General features: G+C 37.9%; 1 protein-coding gene across 5 annotated transcripts in view; it reads right to left on the bottom strand.

Moving 5' to 3' along the window:
* The window catches only part of EPB41L4B (erythrocyte membrane protein band 4.1 like 4B), a 172557-nt gene that overhangs the window by 86399 nt on the left and 61942 nt on the right, over positions 1 to 24216 (bottom strand). For 4 of the 5 annotated variants that reach the window (XR_010431668.1, XM_064660011.1, XM_064659999.1 and 1 more), the window contains exons 3-15: positions 21029 to 21071; positions 18755 to 18833; positions 15298 to 15342; positions 14459 to 14511; positions 10341 to 10461; positions 9653 to 9740; positions 9020 to 9108; positions 8710 to 8779; positions 8369 to 8538; positions 8159 to 8268; positions 6100 to 6130; positions 5555 to 5588; positions 4475 to 4542 (exon numbers count right to left, since the gene is read on the bottom strand). Coding sequence is in view for 4 of the 5 variants with exons in the window: in XM_064660011.1 (XP_064516081.1) it covers positions 4475 to 4542; positions 5555 to 5588; positions 6100 to 6130; positions 8159 to 8268; positions 8369 to 8538; positions 8710 to 8779; positions 9020 to 9108; positions 9653 to 9740; positions 10341 to 10461; positions 14459 to 14511; positions 15298 to 15342; positions 18755 to 18833; positions 21029 to 21071 (1001 nt within the window). In the remaining variant the exon portion in view is untranslated. Of the gene's footprint in view, positions 1 to 60; positions 1513 to 4474; positions 4543 to 5554; positions 5589 to 6099; positions 6131 to 8158; positions 8269 to 8368; positions 8539 to 8709; positions 8780 to 9019; positions 9109 to 9652; positions 9741 to 10340; positions 10462 to 14458; positions 14512 to 15297; positions 15343 to 18754; positions 18834 to 21028; positions 21072 to 24216 lie in introns of those variants that run through there. The other variant, XM_064660028.1, reaches the window with a different exon arrangement.

The following is a 24216-nucleotide window of genomic DNA, read 5'->3' as shown; positions in this document are numbered from 1 at the left end:
GTTATATCATATTTATCCACCTTCCCCCAAAATCTTTAAAAAATAAATAATGCAGCATAATCAGAACAACAAGATTGACATTTTTTATTTGTACTTAGCACATACAGGACAGATCAAAACAAATATTAAAAGTAGCATTTGTAAACAAATATTTCACAAAAACTTATAAACTATCAAATTTGCTCTGAAAAAATTCATGGTTATAGCCATTTATAAATGTGTATTTATCAAAATCAAGTTAAAAACTACTTCATTTTAAAAACATCCCAAATGAAGATTCATTCATTCCAACAACTTCAGAGACCACATATATATATAAGGCCTAATTAAAACGAATGCACGAGTGAAGATGGCACTGTGATTTCCAGTTTAAACAAAACAAAAAAAAATCAGCAAGTGATCAAAATACCAGCCAATCCTATTCAAAGTCCTAGGTTTGTAAAATGTACATTCACCTTTGCAAACATTTAACTTTAAAAAAATATAGCTATTTCACTGCATCATCCTCATCTTGTAATGTACCAATTATGTGTTTTGAATCTACTCAGAAAAAAGTTCTCAGTAGGTAGTTTTATGTGATTGTATAGTTCACTTCCATAATCATATTAAAAATAAGACACCAGCAGCACCCTTTTAGCAAGGATTCATTTTTAACAGTCTTGCCTTTATAGCAGCAGGTATGGTTTTGGGGAATGCTATCAATGTAATCAGTAAGTCAAAAAAAAGAAATACACACACCCCATGAAATTTATTACAGTGTTCTTTCCCTATACTTGTTTTCAAAATTAGGCAAGTACCTCTATTTTTTTTTGCAGAACACAAAAATTAAAAGGAAATGACATCTGAACCTATAATTACCTCAGGAGGCTCCCTTTGTTGGTGGCCCTCAAGCCATTTTGATTGCCAGTGTGAATTCTGGTTTTTTATCTCCCTCCAAATTCCTATTTGCATGTCAACTAAAATCAAGGTTTTCAAACTTCACCTATTAATTTGACTCAAAAGAAATAAGATAATAAAAATAACTAAGGCACAAATGGCTGATCTTCAACATCAGGCAGAGGGTCACAGATTTGGAAAACAGGGTAGAATGTAAATCCCCAGAAATATTTCTGGTCTCAGGGTACTGAAAATTCTTACCAGAATTCACAAAAGGTTTTTCAAGATTTTTTCTTTTTTTTTTTTTTTTTTTAAACAAAGATATGGAAAACACTTTTCCCAAGAATGTCCATGAACACTAAACAAGGATGGATGTACATACAAAGACACACACTTTATGCACAGTACACTTTAAACGTAGTGCAGACAGACAAGGACCATGGAATGCAATGATCATCTAAGATGGCAGGTGAAATGAAGATGGTTGTTTTTCAGAGGGTCGTCATGAGTTTATCTTGGTACACCATGCTTTGGACTCCTAAATTCTTCTGGTTCTGTTCCTGGATATACCGTAAATTGCTGTCCTCTCCACTTGTGGGGGGTTTCCAATATGGCCTGTCATCATGATAGGGTGGCCTGTACCATTTGCACAGTTATTGGTTAGTGAGAAATGGAAGTAAACTTAAGAGTGCTACACAGTAACATGAGCTCATCCAGCAAGTGCTAAGCATGCACATGGAATGACTGGCAGCATCAGTAAGGGAAGGAAATGGTAAGAGACCTATAGGTCCAATGTAGAACCCACTGAAGCAAATGGGAATCTTTTAGCTGATTTCAAAAGGCTTTCAATCAGAGCTCAGTCATTTAAAACCCTCTCTGTTTTCAATGTTACAGACAAGCATAGTACATCAATGCTCCTGAATCCCAGAGGGATGGCAGGGAGGGAAGAAGAGGCTATGGGAAAACTAAATAAGTACAAAAATCAAGTAAAGTAAAACATATCATGCAAAAGTGGAGTTCATGAAAGTATACCCTAAAGCCCAAAAAGTTGAGAGGCAATCCCATTATGAATGAAAATCGCTGTTCTGTAGTTATCGCCATTCCTTTGGCACTGGTGCAGTTTATTACACTGAAGCAGCCTGTAAGTTACACATGCCCATTTTCTTAAGATGAACACCTCCAGTCTACAGTTAGTACAGGTATTTCTCTCAAACTGTGTACTGAAACTTGCAAAAGGACTACAAGGAAAATATTTTTTTCCTTATTTATTCATTACTTACTGGTGTTTTGAGATACTAACTTCAACCTCTCCTACAGTGTCTCCTGAATCATTGCTGGAGAGTGGGGAATAAATAAACAAATGGAAATTTTGAACACTATGTAGAAAACCACGATATTTAAGATTCCCCTACCACAAAAATGATGTTGCAAATATACATACAGAAGAAATTCTTTTCTGTAAGAGTGGTGAGGCACTGAAACAGGTTGCCCAGAGAAGTTGTGGATGCCTCGTCCCTGGAAGTATTCATGGCCAGGTCTGGTGGGGCTTTGGGCCACCTGGTCTAGTGAAAGGTGTCCCTGCCATGACAGGGGGTTTGAACTAGATGATCTTTAAGGTCCCTTCCAACTCAAACCATTCTACGGTTCTTGTAATTTTTTATAGTAGCAGAAACACAGGCAAGGTTTAGACTTGACATTTTTTGGAGATAATCTTAAGATATATAATGACAACTGTTAATTGGAATTAATTTTTTCAGAAAGCTAAACATTAAGCTAACTGCAAACAAATAATTTCACTGAAAGAATTTCACTAAGAAGATTGAGACAATTCCACATACTATTTCACAAATTATCCAACAAAACCCCCATATATAACACATATTGCATAGGTGGTTTCATTTCAGCTCCTGCCCATTCTAGACTTTCATGCCCAGCAGAAAGAATTTTATACATCTGTAGTTTGATCTCAAGTTCATGGTGGAATGGATTAATCTTTTCCAAATCAAACTATCCAAGATGTTAAATGTCCAATTTTTCACATCAACTCCAAGTTAGAGTAAGTTGAAACTTCCACTTTAACTACATATTTAAATGCTTCTACCTGACAGGGACAAAAATTCTGAACACCTTTTTTACTGAGCTTGCATGACTGAGCTTTTAAATATATTTTCTTTTGTTTGTTTTTGTTTGGGTTTTTTTTAGCTTTACAAGTCTTGCTGTAAAAAAAAGCCATTGTTCATATTTTACTGACCTTAGTCTTTGTCTAGGCAGTGGAGGGGCTGAAGGGGAAGGCTCTCTACACACAATACATTATTGTGTTATTTCAATATCACTCTGCTCCAGGGTGAACTATTTGGCGTTAAAATGTCACAGACTAGTATCGTAAGTGATGACATCTTCAGAAAAATTTCAGCAAAACCTCAAATGATTTATAAAATCGTTAAACTCTTGGCAAACGACCCTTCTGTAATGTGAAATTGTACATTTTAAATCATGCATAATAAAATGGACAAGTAAACCCTAAAATCAGGAAGACTTCTGAATCTGAAATATTGGCAAAGTTAATTACCCACTTCCTATGTGCTAGGAATTTTGAGATAACAATGCCTATGTCTGCTTCTCTGCCTAGTAAGTATTTCTAATAACATACTTGCGTTTTTCCTGCATTCTCAAACTTGGGCCAAATTGTCTTTTCATTCATTTTAAGCTCAGCCTCATCACCAGAGCCTTCCCACACTAAAAACAAAGTCTACCTATTGTGGTGTAAGAATACAAATTTTAGATGAGTAGGAATGAAGATTAGGGTATTGGTATTTTTCAGTGAAGACAGTAATTATTTGTCTAAAAAACTGAGTCACCTAGAAGTGTTACTTTCTATTAGGATAAAATAGCAGCTGATTTTTATCATGTGTACATGCATAGACACATGTCCACTGGCAGGTGCGTGCCTCCACTGTGCATTCCATCAAGATGGTTTTAACTGAACTGAATTTCTTCCAAAATTTCTTTTCACTCAATATCTTTCATTACTAGCTACAAGATAAAGTATCATGAAAGGAGGATAACACAATAGCACATGCAGGAATATTTTTGTGAAACAGTTCTCAAAACCCCAATGTTATAATTTCACTAATTATCTGTAAAGTGCTTGATAAATTGTTCCATGTACTTGTTATTTTCCCGTATACATTTCTGCAAAACATGGTAACAGTGCTGCACTGCAAGAATCTGTTTACTTATAACTTAACTTTACACTAAAATGAGTTTCTTCTTTGTCTCAGGAAATTAAATACAAATAAATACTGATCAATTTGCAATTAGTTTTACTGAAGCTACTGAGCACCTTCCTATCTAATATACTCCCTACAGAAAATCACTGAAGTTGTACTTCAAATTCTGAATTAAAAACCAAACAGAAAAAAAAGGAGATTAGTATATTCCATAGCAAAATGTAAACAGAAGTTATTTAATACTGTCTCTAAATCCCATACTTCTAACTTGTTTGCTTTTCATGTGCTTTTCATGGCCACCAAAGCTCCATACTGATTAAGATAAAGAAAGAAGTAATCATCTCTTTTGCAAAGTGAGGATTGCTTACCTTACATTCACAGGCGTGTGTGGATGCCAGTGTGGCTGAGCAGGATGTATATTAGGATGATATTGTGGCTGCAAGTGAAAACATTGAACCTGGTTAATGAAATAATATAAAAACTCCCTATTAACTTTAACTTTTTCTTTCCCTGGAGCCATGAGGAACATGCTCCCAGTGAGCCCTAGAAACCCTACGCTTTCAGACCTTCTCCCATGTCATTAAGCACATACATAAAGCCTCTTGGTGATGAGCTTGCTTATTGGGACACACTCATGGAAAAATGCAAAGAAGATTGCTTTACTTTTTGACAGACCACCTGGCACATCTACTGCTTCTCATAGAAAGCATATAAAAAAAATGCCAACTTTAATCAGAGGTGGACAGTAAGAAAGGTTACTGTTATAATAGCAGACTTTAGAAGGTCACCTATCTTTCGTGATGGCATTTCCCTCTCATATCCATAAGATCTCAAGGAGAAACAATGAAACAAAATCACTAGTGAGGGTTTTAATAAAATGTGTTAAGACTAAGTTCTCATGCACATACACAGCTTGGAAGAGAGCACAGCTTTCTTTCTCAGTACCACTGACTGCCAGTATCACAGATGAAAACCAGGCAAGGTTTTCTCTGAAGTGTATAAAAAAAACAAAACCCAACAAACATTTGACCAGCAATGAACTCCCTCTCTGTATGAGGAAGATAATTACAACTTCGAAATTGTCACGGATCACCCAATGTGAGAGGTCGCTCTAGACAAAAGCTTGCTCACAGAGCAGTCTCCTGGGGCCCATCATATTCACAGTCCCAAAGGATTTAACCTTCACAGAAAGGGAAGGGAAAGAGGGTGGCAAATGGAGTGTACCAGCTTCCAGAGCATCCAAGAACAGAGGGGAAGAAAGAGAGGAAGTCCCTCTGCTTTCCCCTTAACCTGAATGTGATGCTGTTTATTTCTGAACCACCTCAGAAAAACTCACCCCAGAGTAAGGAAAGGGGAGCAGAACAGATGTACTAAGTAAAAAGAGGAAAAATATTTACCACTAAATATGAAAATGACAATATTTTATTCTACAATTGTTATGCTCTTACCTGATAGTTATGGACTTCAGGAGTATTTTTAGCACTAAGGGAGAAAAAAATTAGCTTTTATGTAAACAGTACATCTATCTCACAATTTTTTATAGTTCAGGGTTCTACTCTTCAGGGAAGTACTACAGTGAAGTAGAATTCATATTCTTAAGGACATTAATATTTTATCCAGGATATACACCACAGTAGTTAGTATGTGAAAGAGGGGTGTGAAATTTTTTTCTTCATTTTACATTTTAAAAATGGGAAAAAATAACGCTTGATAAGCTAACACAATAGCAGTGAAAAAAAGGAAATATGTTTCATTTTAGTATGATCTCAAACATAAAAATTAAAAAAGAAAAAAGATTAAATAATAGAAGCACATAAAGTCTCACAAGCAGTCCCCAAGAAGAACCTGATGTTGCATAACGAGAGATGCCAAAGCAATACATCCCACACCAAAAAATTTGTTTCTACAAATCCTAATGCAGAAATTATCTTCAGAATCTTTTTAGCCCAACAACAGCAACTTAGAGGTAAAGAGAACTTGGGCAGTCACTTACCACAGTTGCGCTGCTTTCACAGGATTGTTTGCTTAAAAAGAAAGAAACATAAATCCTTAAGACAGGTGAAATATCAGCCATTTTGCAGCTCTTGTGATTGGAGTGTTACACTAGGCTTAAGTGAATCCTCATAATTGCATAAAAGTGTCTGAATTGCAAGTGCGGCCCTGTGCAAGATCTTGAAGTATGAGGCAGACACAAACCTTCCTCTGGTCCTGCAAGAGTCAAAGCCTTTCAGAGATGACAGCAGACAAGCATATACTTCCCAAATGTCACAAAAGGACTTTTGGCAGAGTATGTTCTGCACGACCAGAACACTACTTTTCTGACCTTACTGTAAGCTACCATGTCAGTACCACTGAGTCCCTTGGAAATCAGAAAATATCCCCTGTAGAAATTGCCAATATCTTATAGAACCCAGAGTATTCACAAAGCTGCTAATGGTCTGTGTCTTATTACAGGGAAAAAAGGTAGCCAAAACAGCCCATCAGTTGGGAATCTGGGAAGGCACTGAGCAATCTTGAGCAACAAGGTCTTGGCTTATGCTTCAGATAGGCTGGAAAGAACCGCGAAGAAGGCAGCTGAGTAACTGGGACGTATCACCTCTTTTTCCTGACAAACGGCATGATTTTCAAGAGCACTGAAAAACTGTCAGTGATATAGCTGAAAATCCAAGTGTCTGCTAAATGCAGAAAGTGGGTGACAAAGTTAATGAGACACTGCAGAAGTCTCAAAATACAGAGCTAGAACAGAGTCCAATCCTTGTGGGCTGCAGCTAGATACAGGTCTTAACGGCCAAGAGATGCAGGAAAGACAATAATCTAGAGGGAATTTTTGCATTAACTTAACAAACATGCTGTTGAGCTCTCTGAAAGGAGATCATCTGGGTATGACAGAAGTTCTCACTGGCTGCAATGTGCAGAGAATGTAATTGAGCATAAGCCACACTCTCTCTCTTCTCCTTCTATCTCACAGACATGAGTACGGAAGCACTGAGACACAAGGTATGACCTGCAGATCTGACAGATCCTGTTACTGTAAGAATAAAATTAAAAGAATCCATTCTTTCACTTATGACATCACCCACATGATATAGTTGACTCTCATGTATCGCATAACAGCATTTCACAAATTTAAAAAATTTGCGCTTCCATTAAAAAAACTCCTTACATGTACTAAGGAAGGAAGCAGGGAGGGAGTTAACAGCCTCTAGAAAGCATGCGTGCTTATAACCCTTTTCACCCCACTGTCCATGAGAAACACACATCCCCATAATACCACAAAGATTATTCATGGAACCGTGGTTCATATTCTGGGAATGCAAAGGAGTGCAAAAACATTCTAAGGAAACATCAGCTCACCCTGCTCCATACAGCAACTATACCTTCAGGCTCAAGTAATAAAGAATTTAGAGGGGATTGTCTTGAAGTGCTCCTTCCTAGGTTTTTCTACAAGGAACAAAAATCTCAGTTTAAGTTTCTAAGGACAAATTACAAAACCACAAGGGAAATCAATTCCTTGTCATTCCATTCAAATTTAGCATATCTCAGCATAACTCCCAGGGCAAGGTAGTTAAGGTCAGAGTCTGGATAGGTGAATAATACGTGATTACAGTCAGGAAAGCTGCAACAACTGCATAATGAGACTGCTTGATAACCCTAAAATTGCCTGGCTAGATAAGTGAGTCAGTGAGGCTTTTGGACACTGTTCCACTCTCCATGACACATGCAGTTCTGCTAAGAAAACATTACATGCTATCCCTTATTGGGTTTGCTGGAACTTTTCTCCTCAATGGAGCAACAAAAGAAACCACAGGTACCCTCCTCCTTAGATGGGGGTGGAAGAATTAAGTGCAGGTAGAGATTAAAACCAGAAGATGGAAATGACTCCAACTTTGGACAGAAAAAAAAAGACCCATGTACCTTCTGATGTTTTACGCAATCTGACATCTTTTTCTTTTTATACTGAGGTATAGATGTCATGAATGTAATATGACATTTCTATGAGTTAACAGGACACCCGTATGATTGCTGCAGTGAACATACGTAAAAACACTTACTCTTAAAGGTTGAATGCCTTCGAGAAGGATATCGCTTGCTGGGCCTTCTTTCAAATGTGCTAGTTCTGCGTAATCTTGTCCCATGCGTTGCTTGATATTCTGTCCGCCCACTTAAAATACAGAAATAAAAAAATTAAACTACTGCCTTCTGCTGGATGCAGTATTTGCTCCTTCTATAAACATAAATATTGCTGTTACTTCTCTAAATACCTGAATCTGAAGCGTGATCCCAGCCTTATGAAGTCGGATCTACTAGATTTACTATTTGCTGGGGCTCGCAATCTGAAGAAAGCATGGTGCTCCACTGCACACTTCCACAAATGTTTGCACGTTTTGGCACTGTCTAACCGGAAAACAAATGTGTGCTCTTGCTCTCTGCCCTAAATGCAGAAACAAAAGCTTTGGAAGTTGGCATGCATGATATTAGTTATTGTCTTTGGTAGGAGAAATACAGCCTGGGCCAACAGTGTGCTGAGCCTCCCTTGTGTTCTTACCAGCCTGAGCACACACCACACTTTGTTGGATCAGGCCCAAGTAAGGAAAAAAGTTACCTGTTCATCATCTTCTACAACCACAAGTGTTAGTTTGCTCTTTTTAAAGTCCATTTTTGTGATTTTAGGCCTAAACACAAGAAGTAAAAAGAATAAAATTAAAAGAATATTAAAAGAATGTTATTTCAACAACTATTTCACATTTGAGAGTGGTACTTCTAACCAGGTCAATCTATCTTCAGATTTGACCTTCAGATTTTAAACCTTGCAGATTCAACCTAAATTACAAAATACAGTCAAGTCTCATTATGTAAAAGGAGAAAGATTTTAGCATTTTAACAGAAAGGAATATAACACAAAAACAGATTACCAAAAAAATAAGCCTATTTTGTTGGCTCCTTCAAAGATCAATATGCCTGTTGGTGTCAGTCCAAGAGCATATTCGCAACCATCTCTTCCCTGCAAGCGAGTACAGAATAAATAATCGATATGCCATTAGCAGTGTAAATCTCATACAGTAGTATCACAAAATCCATAGGTCTTAAACTAAACAGTAGGGTTTGCATATTTTTTTAACATTACTGAGCAGAAGAATATGCACCCGTACTGGGTGCAAACCGGCAACAGGAGGCTGTAGGGTGCCCTGTGTGGGAGGAGGCCATGTGCTGCCCCAATTGGCTCTGAGGCCCATGGAGACGGACCCACACCAACACTGAAGCCAGGGGAGCCCACATCTCAGCTCCCCCGTGTTTAAGAGCAGGCAGTACCTGCCAGGGGAAGGAGACACAACAGGAAGAAACTGAGGGTCATAGGAAAAGGCATGTGGAAAGGGACACTGTGGGGGCATGGCTGGAGAAGCACCCTCGGGAGGAGCGCCGCAGGTGGGAAGTACTTCTGAGGGACCACAGGCAACCCACACCATAACAAGAACACCCTTCAGGCACGAAACCACACCAGGGCGGGGACCCCATGCTGATAAAATAAAATATCACATGGATCTTACCTTAACTACATGCATATCTACACCATACATTTCTAGCCATTTAGCTTTGTTCAAGTAGCACAATTCAGCCTGCGCCGGGCTCTTTCCCCTATGAGCATAAAATTTATACTTCATGGTAAAAAATTTCTGTCCACTGTAAATGCTTTAAAATTCTTTCCCCTAACACTCTTCTTTGGGCCCTTAATCTTAATGACACTAAATGGTATTTCAAGCTTAGCTTATGTTTTTACCCTCTTCCCTCCAAATGAAAATAAATCAGAGGGATGAAAACAGAAAAAGGTCTCAAATTGCCAATAAGGATGAAAGTTCAGGTAACACAGCATCACTGAAATGCACCATATTTATTAACAAAAGACAAGAAAATGAGTTTGCTACCACTCTGAACACAAAACTTTATGTTTGCATAAAGAAGGAGAGAGAGAGGAGATTTATTTCCAACACAAAGAAAAGAAAAAAGATCTAACTCCTTAAATTATTACAAAATAATCTAAAGAAAAACTAATAAAAAAATGGAAACTCACCCCTCCAACCTTCTCTAAATTACTGCTTGCCATTTCTAGAGAAGGAGAAGGCTCAATACTTCTCAACTGACAAACATAATCATCATTTCATGTCTGTTGAAGGGATTTGACTTTGGAAGAGAAGAAAATCTGTTGCTAGAGACCCCACTCCCACACAGGTACTCTACCTGCACTCCTTCCATTTCTGAAAAATGTCAAATTCCATCGCTTCAGTCTGGTTTGGTGCAAACCTGAATTCAGACACAAGCTCTGGTGTGTGCTCAGGGTGCTCACACTCTCCCAGCTCAGCTGAAATCAATCGAGAAGTTAAACATTTAAAGATTTTGGGATGACCAGAAACATTTAATTCCATTATTTCTACAAAGACAAGGATAGTAAGTTTTTAAGTATGTTGTAGAAGAATGTACTTGTGCCAACATTTTAAGTTAACACCCCATTCTCCCACTCCCAGCCCCAGTAAATTCAAACCAGATTTTACAGCAGAAGTCGATAAATGCATTTGCAGGAGCAGTGTTAAGGTTATAGTACAGAATTCTGACATTCAAGAATGTTATAACTGAACCAGCTTAACTGGAGCTGCTTCTGTGGATTTTAAAGCACTTAAAGGAAATAAAGTTTCTATTAAAAACAATCATCAAGGTAAAACTGTTACTTCCTCTCATTGCATACTTTTCATTCCAAAACACTTCCCATTTTGTTGCATGCTTTGTCATGTTACTGTTCGTGTCAAAACATGAAAGGAATACCTAGTCTCGTGAAAGCAGTGATAAAGTTGTGCAGTTTTTTTTAAACCACAGCGGTTGTGTAATATTTAGATTAAGTAATTTTTAAGGAAAGAAATGCTGCAACATTAACATAATTGAGGTGCTGCTTTCTACCTATATGCTTAGGCCCTGGTATTTTCTTTTCTAGGAGAAGAACACTTGCCAACTCCACTGAGCTCAGCAGGAGATTTAAGTGCTGAGCATTTCAGTGATTGAACTAACCTGTCTTGTGCCTGTGACATGCTTTGTTCATGGAGCCTCTCAGCTATACAAAGAGGCGGCAGCATCACTGCCTTGGGGCTGTGTGGCAAACCTCAGTGGAGAATACACTGTTCAGTAATATCACATGTCACCTGACATATGATGTGATTCCCAGCCAGACCTTTGTTGGTGTTTCTTAACTGTTTACTACTATTACTACCAAATAGTAGCGGTATTTTGGTGGTAGTAGTTGTAGCAGTATTTTAGTATTACTACCAAAGTAAAAACTAAAATAAGGCAGATGGAAACTAAATCCCCTGAACAAAGCAGTTTTATTGCTTTAGGGGACTTTTACACTTAACAGTTGCAAAAATTTAATTCACACTCAGACTTCAAAAATGCCTAGCAGGATCCAGTAGTCTATAGGAAGTTACACACAAAATGCAATCTGTTGGCTGATACCACCTACTAGGCAGTTTTGAGAACTTGAGCTTTGCTCAAACATTTAGCAGTCCTCAGGATATTAAACAAATTGAGTTCATTGATCTTCATTTCTAATTACTGCCTCACACACATTTTTTCTCTAAACAGTCATCTTCTATGATGACTGTTACAGCATTCTTATTTATAGGACTTTTTCTTTAACAGATATCTCAGCTCTATGGCTGTTTCATCGAAGCTGGAAGCCTATTTAACACAGATATTGCTAAGAATTACTGGCAGTCCAGTCTCCAGTGTACAAAAGAGACCCACAGAAAACCCAATAGCAAGGAGGACTTCAAGGAGAAAAAAAAAGTAAGACTGAAGTTTGATGTGTTGACAATCATCTAGGAAAAACGTGGGAGATTGCTCTACTAGTTAACTAAGAGAGAAAGTGGGGAATGAAGGCTGACTGTGCTGTAAAGAGAAGAATCATGTAGAGAAGAATCATGAGCTTGTAGGACAAAAGATACACAGAAAAGATAAGGCAGCAGTATTAGGTAAAAGAAAAATATCGCCCTTGTTTCTTAATAGCTGCATTCACTGTTTATTCATTTTCAGGTGAACAAACTATGTAATCTTTTTGATCTCTAACAAGTAGATCTTCAGAGTAAGTCAGAGTTTCACTAGCTCCCCGCACAGGGTAGGAGGGCAGCGGAAGAAGGGGTAGTCGCGGGCTCTATATGAGGATGCTGTCGCTACTCTGGTGGAATTACATTCCTTGAATGGCTCAGCAACATTAATATTTTTGAACACAAGGGAACAGCAGAAGACCCATCTTTTCATCTGTGGTTTTATGACAAAGTATCATGCTTTGGCATACCTCTTCTCTTTTTTGTGTGGTGGAGTATTTCTGGTTAAACACTAAAGCTACTCAGCAGCAATGAGGCAGTTAAAAACTTACTGCAACAGTGACAATTCAAGTTTGATGACAACCTTTCTGCAGACAATGCCTAAGTGAAGCATATGATTATGTATCTGCTTCACAAGTTACCTCATACTGCAAATCAACATTATTTGCTACAGAATTTCTTTCACAGGACTAGCAACAACCCAACACTTTACGTTTGAAAGATGATTCATACAAAACACCAACCTTGGAAACTGCTATTTGAAACAAAGAATTACTGTAACAGAACAACTTAATTAATTATTAAAAAAAAAAAAAGTATGTAGTTGAAAGCTGACCCATGAAAAGGCTTTTCTTTCAGAGGGCTTAGGGTACTAATGCCTAAATAGCCATTTACAGCTTTCTCTTTGCTCTTAGGAAAACCACACTAAGAAGCAAGACTGGATTTTACAGAGTAAATGTAACCTTCTGAGGAGGGACTAATTGGCCTTCCTTTGTACTCTTCTGCTTGATTAAGTTTCCAGTGTCAATAAAGTGTAGCAAACTTTATACCAAAAATGCTAATTATTGCATACGTCAGCAGAGATAATGAATTAGTTGAAATAATTTTGGATAAACTTATTGTGATGATGTCAAAATAGTCGAAAACTGAAACTGAAAAAAAGGCACCAAAAAAGTAGAAAAGCGTTTTCCCACAGACAGTGTCAAGGAGTATTAGTTTTGATACCTAGCTGGAGACATCATAAACATGATGGACAGCTATCATGATATGTTTACACAGCAAACACAAGTGACTACCCAAACTGTTGAGGCGTCAACCTATTATTGTTTGCCTGATTTTCCTTGCTTAGACCAGGGGTGAGGTTACCAGTGTTTTCATTTGAGAAAATGGAAGCAACAAATCAAATACAGGCTCCATATTTCCTCCATATCAAAAAGACAAATGGAGTTTGCCTGCAGCAGTTCTTTGCACACATAACAGTCACAGCTGTGCCAGACCGGTGCAGCAAAATAACTCACTACCTTAATATTTACACCCGTTGCTGTTCGGAACTGAATTCCCAGTTTTGCCTGTCAAGTCCATCTAGAATCACTGAGTTATCCCCACTGCTATATTAAACTAAGAGACTCTGCCTAAACACTCCTTATGTCATGGATGTCATGGCCCAAACACCAGAGAAACAGGAAGAAAATTTTTCATCTCAATTCATGTTGCTGCTAATGCGCTCAGAATGGTCCAGCTCACTGCACTTTCTTTTAGAAAAAAATCAACTTGATTCGAGCTTCATTACACTAGTTTCCTTCCTATTTGCAAAACAAACTGCCTGAACAGAAATAAATATTTGTATTAACATGTTTGCAACAACTAAAAAAATACATTTTCCTACAATAAACTAATGAAACCCAGTGTCCTAGAATTTTTATGAAATCTTGTAACCCTTGCTCCTGACACAGAAGTAATCTTAGTTTTTACCTTTCCATATAATTCTCTCCAGTACCTGCCACCTCCTGTTTCCTGCCCTGTAACCATCTCCTGTGTTACACACTGTGCAAGCTTCCTCTCCCAAGCACTGTCCAGGCAGCAGGAAGCCCAAGTTCACAGGGACCCACCTGCCACAAAGTGTATGCTGAAGGGCCAGCTAGCTTTTCAGGCTGAAGGGATAACACTGTGCACACATCACACCTTCTCCCTCAGTGGGGAACTATTGGGGTCCTTCTTTCCTGGTCAGCCCTTGGTTTCCACAAACATTTGTCTAGCCATGCCTTAGAGGCTCCTTCCCCTTAGCAAGTGTGCTGATGTTGGCTAATGTAGTTCAGAAGTTATGAATGGAGGCAAGTCAAGAAAATAATCTCCCTAAAATTCTTCTCCTTGGGAAAAGGAAGGACATTTATACACTATCAGTGAGAAAGCATTGATAACAAAGACAAAGAAACCAGAAGGTGAGTTTTTTAATATATTAAGACAAACCACTTTCAGAAGATTGCATACCTTGAAGACACAGAGCTGCTAGTTCAACAGCAGTTTCATACGGGCATTTCAGTCTTAAAAACAAAAAAACCCAAACTGTAAAAATCATGTCTCTTGTCAGTAAATTCCTCTTGCAATAAAGCTAAAAAGTAGCCTGATACAAGAAATGGAAATATTAACTTCCACAAACTACTAATGATATGAAACATCTACAATTAGTTTTAACTTGTGTATGATTATTTCCTAAGTTGGTACTTCTGATTTCCATTAAACATGATACACTTCACCATAAAACAAGCTTCAACTAATAGAGACAGCATTAAATTGACTAAAGAACCATTTTTTGCTTCAACCCTGTATTTCAGAACATACGGTTTTGAGATTTTTTTTTCTATAATTAAAAAAAAATAGAACACATGTGCATTTATTGGCCAGGGTAAGACTATAAACACACAAAATATTTTTGCAGAGTTGACCTCAATAGGAAGTGTCGCACTTCAACTTCTTCCTCTTCTCTTTTACCTACCATACTAAAAAAATATGGCAAACCTAGGTCACATTTTCAAGTCATAAAAATCAAGACAATCTTGCTCTCTTTATACACTTCCATCACCTGCTCAATCCATTAAAATTTTTATCCATTCTATTTGTCAATAATATTGTCATGATACACACTAAGTCCTTTATGTCTGTATTCCAAAGAAAAACAAAATGCACATGGAACTGTAAATCATGTTCATAATCTGTGCACTAATACCATGACGAAATAAAAAGATCACACAATTAAAGTAAAATTTTAAATCACTAAGAACTATTCTAAATGCTTTAAATTACAGCTGCAAGAGTAAAAAGGTACTTACTTCCCTGAAAGAATGTCTTGCCGGAGCTGTAATACAAACAGGTACCTGACAAATAAAAATTCAGAAAGTCAAAAGTATTTATAATGGCATCCTTCTAGCTCCACTCACAGGAAAAATATCCCAATTCAGTAATCACAACATTTTCATTAACGTGCTCTTGAAAAATAGGGCCTTTGGGATTACTCAGATATACCATGCAACCTTCAAAGATCCCACAGCTTTCACTAAAATCAAAGAGAAGAACATTTTTCACTGACTGGCAGTGTTCAGAACATTGTCCAAAGCCTTGCTGTTTAGGGATGTACTCTATCTGAGCACACACCACAGCAACCCAAATGTTACTGACACTGGAGTCTTACCCAATTCAAGCGAGAATTGAACTACAGGATCTAGAAACAAAATGCAGATAAAGGAATGTAGGCTTCAGGGCTGCCTTCTCAAACATAAATACAGAACATGGAAGAAGTCCAAACTAGGCAAAAGGAAAAGTTCAGAATGAGATGTCACTTAAAACAGTAGAAAAGTTCTGAATACAAAGAACCTGAATTCCATAGAGCCCACACATTTATTTAGTAGGCCAAGTAGGAATTTACAGCCTTCAAACTGTTCGTAGTATTTTAAGCTGTGGCTAATCTTCAGTCCTCAGCATGCTTCATGTTTCATCGCCACTCAGAGCTGGGCTTTGCTGAGGCATGCACAAGTGCCCCAGGTCATGCAAGGAACAGGAAGTCACAGGCAGGCTCAGCACTGCTCTGGACACTGTGGGGTGAGCCTTGCAAAGGTGAGTGACTCAAGTGAAGAAAGCATGAAGCACTACTGAGAGCCAGCCCAGTAAACAGGAACATAAACCTCTCCTATCTTGACAAAGGATGCTGGAAAGACAAAGTCTTTTTCATCACAGAGGACGTGCAGTGAATGTGGTGAAGGATGAATATTCAGAACAGACAGGGAAACAGAAATTAAAAGGAAGATCAAGATTTCTCATGATACACTACAGCAGAATCAGATTTATCCACGCTAGATCTGTTTCACATCTGATTCACATACTTGGCTAATCCCCTACTTGCCAATCAAACCTGGATGTTTGCACGCATGGCTTAATGGTAGACTCGTATACTTCCTGTTCTTATTGATGTCCCAAATGATTCACAATTCCATGAACTCTTCTGAATTTGCAAGAAAAATCTGGGCAGTGCTTCTATCAGTGTCAGCTGGCCCGTGCAGTGCTGCAGCACTGTTCTGGTTGGTATGACTTACTCTTGCTCCTTTTCTGCGTGCAGGCTGACAAACATCAGCATCTCAATTGTTGCTACTCCAAATCAGCAAAGCACCTTAGAAAATTCTCCACAACACCCATGTTGTGGAGACATGTTCCTCTCTTGTTTTTCTAACTAAACTAACTAATCAGGTCACACAAAAGGGACAGATGTCTTCCAAAATACACTGGATTTCAACTGTGTTTTTAAACTGAAAAAAGACAGAATGGGTGACAGGTTTCAACACTTAGCATTACTGTGCTAATTATGAGAATGTGGTGTTATAGTTGCACTAGAAATTGAAGTCTACTAGAAAGCAGATCTCCAGAAGGAATTTCAAATGCCCCCCCTCCCCCATCAGGTAAGTTCACAGTTACTGTTAACGATGAGTTTTCTTCCACCTCTTACTCCCATTCCATTTCCACTTGGAATAATTTTGAGTACAGAATTATTAATCTTCACCTTTGACTCAACATGCTACATGGAAAACATGAAACTCCCCTTCCCCCTTAAAATTAAAAGAATTAAAAATTCAAGAGTTAAAAAAAGTCTTAAATTCAAAATTACTCTCCCCCCCAAAAAAAAAACACCAAAAAGCACCTATTTGTTCACTGTAAAATCAATTTCCAGCCTATTTTAATTTTTCTTATATAGTTTCACAGTGGTCTTCTGTCAAGCTTGTAATTAAAAAAATTGTTCACTACACTGAATATTTAGCTGACTAAAGTGTTTTTCTAATTAAAATAGTCTTCTGAAATGTCACCTTTCAGCAATAATTAGATCACAAAGCATCAGAGGTTAATACTTTCAGACAAAATGTCTTACTCGATCACAGCAATGATCACATAGCTCAGAAACCCAATCTCACAGTGACTAGGATCATATGCTTCAGAGGATTGAGCAAGAAATGTTGTGGTAGACAGTAATGGAATAATTTGATCACAGGGAAAATGTAATACTTGTCAGACATGCACTCAGATGTACGAAGACTTACGCCAATTTCCAGAAAACATATATTATTCCTACTAATTTAACTGCATTTTCTCATTAGAGATGTCCAAAAATTATCTGGGTTTTTTGATTCTCTTAAGATCTTATACTCAGTTACATACGTGGCAGGGATTTCTGTAAGTTAATTATACATTGTATAGGAATATGCCCTTCTGGTGAATTAACACTGCTGCATTAAATTTATAATGGATATAAAGACTCTATGTCTATATCATAAGGTGGTGACAATTAGCTCTTTAATCTTGTCTCAGGCAGTGAAAAAAAACATGGTCAACACAGCAGATAGCAAAGGCAACAGTAATCATAGGCCTGCAGGCGTAAGTTTAATGTAAACATCTCAGGCACATGAACTACAACAATCAACCATCTTTAAACACCTTGGGCTGATTGGGAGTACACTGATTATTGCCAAGCAAATTAGAAGACATGGAAAGTGCCCTACGGTGATAAACAGAACAAAAGAAAAGATAAAATAACATTAAGATAGATGACTACTATACAAAGAAGACACAAGGTAAGCAGATACAATAGATAAGTAAACCCTTTCCTCCAGCTGCTCCTTTCCCAATTTTCAGAATATCCTGTAAATCACACCAGGTGCTACAAACCCAGCAAGGTATAGGCCTCCAGAAAACAGCCCACCAGACTGAAACGAAAGACCTTCAGATAATCTTAAAGTGACTTTAGACAATGCAGGCTTTATGCCTTTTGCTCCAGAGAATCATGGGGAAGCAGAAGCGATTCAATCAACTGGTAACCAAGAACTCAAGCTGTCTACTCCCACAATTCTGTGGCCTTTGTACGATTATTAAACCACCTCCACGTTTCAGAGCAAGAGGGACAAAGCAGGGCACTGGCATTTTCACAGGACACAATGGAAAAAGGTATTAAGAGCAGCTGTCTCCCAGCTGTGGTTCCCCCTACCCAACGCTGCCTTTCTTTGCCAACTTCAAGCATCAAAACACAGCATCTCGTAGACATTAAAACTCTCGGAGAGGCCTGTGAATGCTTTCTGGCACCAAATAAAAAAGATTACATTTCTCTGACAGTAGGAAAACACCTAAGAAGGCAGATAAAATGACCACTCTTAGTAAGAAAGTTCAGATCACCTGCTTACAGTACCCCTATGTACTTCAGATGTCTTATTTACCCCTCTGCCAGTCACCCAGTTAACCACACATAGTTCCTACCTTGTAAACTCTTCATGAAGGTTGTTCGGTTCTGACGAATAGTACTTAATACGAAAATGCAACGTGTACGGAGGTCCAACTGCACATGCAAAGATTTAAATGCAGAAAAAAGGTTTACACTACTTGCAGTTCTGATAAGGCAGAAGAACCAAGAACCACCCGAGAAACCCCAAACTAATTACATTTTTCAAATTTTTCGAAGAAGGAAATATTCAATATTTTTAAATTTAAAAATGCCTGCAATAAAAAAATTAGACAATTAACATACTCCATGATACTCAATAATTCAAATTGATCAAGCAATAGTCCATTTGGCAAACACATTTTTGTCTAAAGAGGTGTGCCCCACAACATGCTGTTAACGACAGCAAGTTCCAGGTACACTGCCTATTGCTGGGCCCAGAGGGAGATGGAAGGAAGAGGGAAGGAGAGGGTGATGCTCCTTGTAACCAGGCACAAACACCACTCCAAAAAAAAGAAACCCTACCAGTAGACCATCTTTGATATAAACACTTGAATGAGAAAAGGTAAGATAAATAAGGTGAAAAGTGCTGGACAGAACTCTGGAAGGTACCCATGAACACATGAAAGCTAGCAAATTCCATGAAGTGGAGTTGCAAAAATTGTGTTTTCTAATGTGAGAAGGTGAATGCTATATCTGACTTTCTATGTAAAACAGATAACAAAAAGTTATCCAGCTACCATGAGACTCTGACCAATGCACTCTTATCTGCCTTAGCCTCATCTTCCAAACTGCCTGCTGTTATATTAATTTTTGGAAAAAATGAGTTTTCCACACTTTTCTAAGGCCTTCTGTAACATCACATCAACACAGTGTACATGTGCCTATTAATGATCCTTCTACTAAATGACATACAGCTAAAATTCAAATAATAAGAGCTTTGATTCTGTCTCCAAAGATACCTCCTAGAAGACAGGTTATAGTACCCCAGGCTCACAGTTAGACACCACTAGTAAGGCCTGCATAGGCAAGATAATGACTTGAAAAAAAGAGCAGTGAGCAACACCCATCATGAAAGAGGAACTCTTCATAAAGCATCTGCTAAATGCAAGGAAAGAAAAGTATCCTGTTGTGAGACAGATCTGTACAACACCCAACAAACTGCTTCCCTCTTAGGTGCTCCTCAGATCCATGATTGGTCAATTTATTTTTTAAAAAGGCCCTTCACAGATGAAACAGACAAAATCAAGCAACTAAACTGGTTGAAGGTGTTGTAGAATCACTGATTTTCCACAAAAAAAGGACAAAGCTATCATGGAAAGCATAGCTGCAAATCATTTAGTCACTTAAGGTAAAGCAGTCTGGAATGTGATGAAAAAGTGAGAGAAAACCAACCACCAAAACTCTACCCATAGCACCTATCTTTACCTTGTATTCTAGCAGGCTGACACCTACACACCATGAGGTGACAGCAAACCATCCTAAAGGCCTTTGAAGAACTCCACCATTTACAAAAATCATCTAGATATTTGGATACTTATAAAAAAAGAAAGACAAAGCACCATTGAAGCAATAATCAAGATCCATCTCTGTGAGCTCCTGCAAGGGGGTCAACAGTTTCCTTGAAAAACAATGTATTTCAATGTCACAGAAGCAATGTTTTCAGTTGGCCAACTGCAGGAGAGTAACAAAACCCATTAATGCCAATGCTGTACTCCACTCAAGCTTGCAACCAGATTGTCAGAGATCCAGGAACTGCTTCCCTGACTTAGCCAATTTCCACAGAAAACTCAGGGGCCAAAGTGAACCCTTCCATCCAAAACTACCTTTGATGAAACAGCAGCTATTTCAAAATTACATTTCACAAAACAGCAGGTATTTCTGTTAGTTTTATTTCTAATATACAACAAAAATAAAATAAAATTTAACCATATTAGCCAGTACACAATGAAATATTTTCCACTCTCTGAAAAAAAAAAAAAAAAGCAGGAAATCTGTTCTGGATCAGAAGCAGTGACAGGAACTGCAATCTGTGTCCAGGCAACCTGATTTCACAGATCAGACTGAAATTACCTGGCAACCTCCTCTGCCTCAGACAAACAGCATGTGTTTAACAAGGGCTACTGCTTAATAAGTGTTCTTGCACTTAGATATAAGATAGTCAGCCAATTACCCATGAAACAAAAATTATTTCCTAAGAAATATTTATTCCATTAAAGGGCACATTTAAACATTCACAATCATGTTCAAATACTCTAAGTTCAAATTCTTTAGGAAGTAACAAAATAAACAGGCAGAGACATAGTACTTACTTTTTATTTGCTTCTTAATGAATTTTGAATGATCCAACCAGTGCTAAAAAAAAGAAAATTCACATTTAAAAGCAGTTCCATTTCAAGATTTTGTTGATTCAAACTAATTACAATAAAATTTATCAGATAAAAATCTCTTGAAAGGAAATACTGCCATATTTATTTTCTAAATTTCTGCCCATTTGTGAAAGTGTTTTTTGGCACATTTAGCAACTTTTCTTCTTCCACATGGGAAAGCTTGATTTTTAAATTCATCTGTACTGCCAGGGAAGTCACTCTTCCAGAGAGGAAACCTCAAAATCCAAAGCCACAAAGCAGTAGTGTGTAAGGAAAATACCCTTTTGTCCCCAGGTTTAACTGCTCCCCAAGTGCTCCTGAGGGCAGCAGGCCAAACCCCCAAGTTTCAGCCTCCTCTCAACCTCATCTGATGGAGACCCTCCAGATCCTGTACGACTCTGCCTTCCATTCCTTCATAGCCAAGTTTTTTCAAGATAAGGATAAAGACTTAACCCTCTCTGAAAGCATTTGGGAAACACTGAAGCACACCTCTCCCCTCTTCCTCCCCATTTTTAAACTAATGGCAAATGATCTTGAATAGACACAACGATGATGACAAAAACATGTGCTTCCCAGCAAAGTTTATGCACTCTTTTGTCAGTGCAAGTTGCATCTACAGAAGAGTAGCAATAAACACTTTCTGATGTAAATTTAGCTTAAATCTTTGACTGCTTCTGCACAATGTCCTATGTAAGGCTGCAATCTGATTGGAAGCAAGTCAATGTAAATGCTTCTGCTATATAAGGTGATAAAAGAATTTTGGATTTCCTTGAAATAAACATTGTTCTATCTTTATATATATATATATAAATTATAAACTAGGTACTATGAAACAAAATCTTAGGAAAAAACAACACTTCTTCCTTCTTTCCTATTAAAGCAATCATGCTTTCAGTAAAAGGATAATCTCTGAATGACTATTTATCATTCTACTAACACCATGCTACTATGGTTAAATAAATGTAAAAAATTATTTGTTGGATAGTAATGCTGGTATTTATTTACTAAGTATGTCCTAAACCAAGGCAAAAATTTATTTATCACAGGTATAGATATGTGTAGATCAAAAGTCTGACAACTTACGCCCCTTAAGGTAAATAAATTTCACAAAAGAGATAGAAAGAGAAAGAGAAATGGAACAATTATTCTGAAGGTTGTTTTATTTGCACGAGACTTGCAGGACTCCCTTAGGTGAGGCTGCCAAGGAATCCATCCTTACAATCTGAGAAATCTCCACCAAAATGGAAATAAAACAATATAGCAGGTCATACAAATACATTCCTTAGAGTTGCAAGTAATTTACTCTGTCTCTACTTTACTCTCTTATGAAAAATTACAGCTTTGTGAAATCACATTTTTGATAAGGAAAAACATCAACATTGAAACTTTGCTTTTATTTTTTACTGAAATTATACAAGTCTATTACTTTCACACCTCCAGGCAGATTAATTTTTTATTCTTTAAATACCTAGCTACAAAAATGTCTTTCTGCTCAGTACTTATTTAGGCTAAAGATAAACCACTCAAAGGCAAATATACTGATTTCATTAGAAGAAAAGTTTAGCTTCATGTTAAAAAAAACCAAACATAAATAACATTTAAAATACAGCCCCAAAATCCTCCAGTAACATTTCACCTGTGACTCCTGTTAGCACTGTGTTCTGGAACAAGAACAGCACAACCTGAACCACAATAATTTCCAATGAAATAACAGTTGATAGTCCCTTTCTTGGAATGTGGTGTTCTAGGTGTATTAAAACTCAAATAAGAGCAAGTTTCAAACTGATTATTTGCAACCGTAAATACTTCAAACAGGGTTTAAAAATAACTAACAAGACTCCAGGAACTACTTGCGCAGACCGTTAAATGAGACTACAGCCTGGACAGGAAGCTATCCTCACTCTCTGTAGCCAAGCAGCCAGGGGCAGACAGCTACAGGAGATAAAATACAGCAAGCATTAAACTCACCTCTCTTCAGAAACAAGAGTGAGCTGCTGTTTTACCCCATCCCACACTGCACGTCATGGCTGTGTGTGATGCACCACCACACAGATCACAAAATACAAACAGAGAGGTAGGGCATGGACTGGCAGCATTATTGGCACAGAGTTCCTAGACCTGGCAGTTTTCATGCAGATTTGTCAAATTGCACAAAATCAGATATTTTGTGCAATTTCTCTGAAAATCAGCCTAAATTTCAACACTTCTTTGCCTCAGATAATATCAGAGGGCTTCTTCACACTGTATATCATACCTGCTTCCCAAATGTCCCTCTGAGCTGAAAAAAATTCATAGCACTCGAGTTAAAGCCAAAAATGGGTTTGGGCTTGGCTACATATTGCTTGCTAACTCAGTAACAGGGAAGTAAAAGCAATGAATTCTGAAGTCTCACAGGAAGCTAAGTAAAACCAGAGGAGACTTTTGCTCTCTCAGCACCTAAGACTGTAGCTCTGCCTATCTTGTGCTCTGGCTAAACAACTGTACATCATTTCAAGATCTGGACTCATTAAAGAGACTTAACTATGGATCTCACAGCATAGGACCAAGATTGACCACACTCATTTCAACTATACAATACCACATTTCCTATATCCACTTTGGACTTGCAAGTATCAGTGCAGAAAAAGAAGGAAGAAAAGGATTAATTGCTTCAAGACTGTGTTATGATAGGAAGACAGTTTCTAAGCTACTTTGCCCACACTAGGGGAAAAAAGCCCCTAACCCGGTCAAACTGCAGGTAATCAAGACTATGATTATTTTAGAATAGAACGAGTAGTTCAGTTGTAAGTGACCTACAATGACCATCTAATCCACCTGCCTGACCACTTCATGTTATTAAGGGCATTGTCCCAGCGTCTCTTAAACACTGACAGGCTTGCGGCAACAATCACCTCTCTAAAAAGCCTGTTCGACAATCCTCTCAGCAAACAAATGCTTCCTGATATCTAGTCTAAACTTCCCCTGGTGCAGCTTTGAATCATTCCCACATGTCCTGTCACTGAATACTAGGGAGAAGAGCTCAGCACCTCCCTCTCCTTTTCCCATCCTCAGGAAGCTGTAGAGACCACTGACTCCTTTAGAGACTATTATCACCTCTAATTCTGTCAGGTAAACTGGAAGGTCAAATGCTG

This window comes from Pseudopipra pipra, chromosome 1, assembly GCF_036250125.1.
Source record: "Pseudopipra pipra isolate bDixPip1 chromosome 1, bDixPip1.hap1, whole genome shotgun sequence".
NCBI lineage: Eukaryota > Metazoa > Chordata > Aves > Passeriformes > Pipridae > Pseudopipra > Pseudopipra pipra.
Note: the sequence above shows the minus strand (reverse complement) of the source record. Positions and strands in the feature narration are given on the sequence as shown.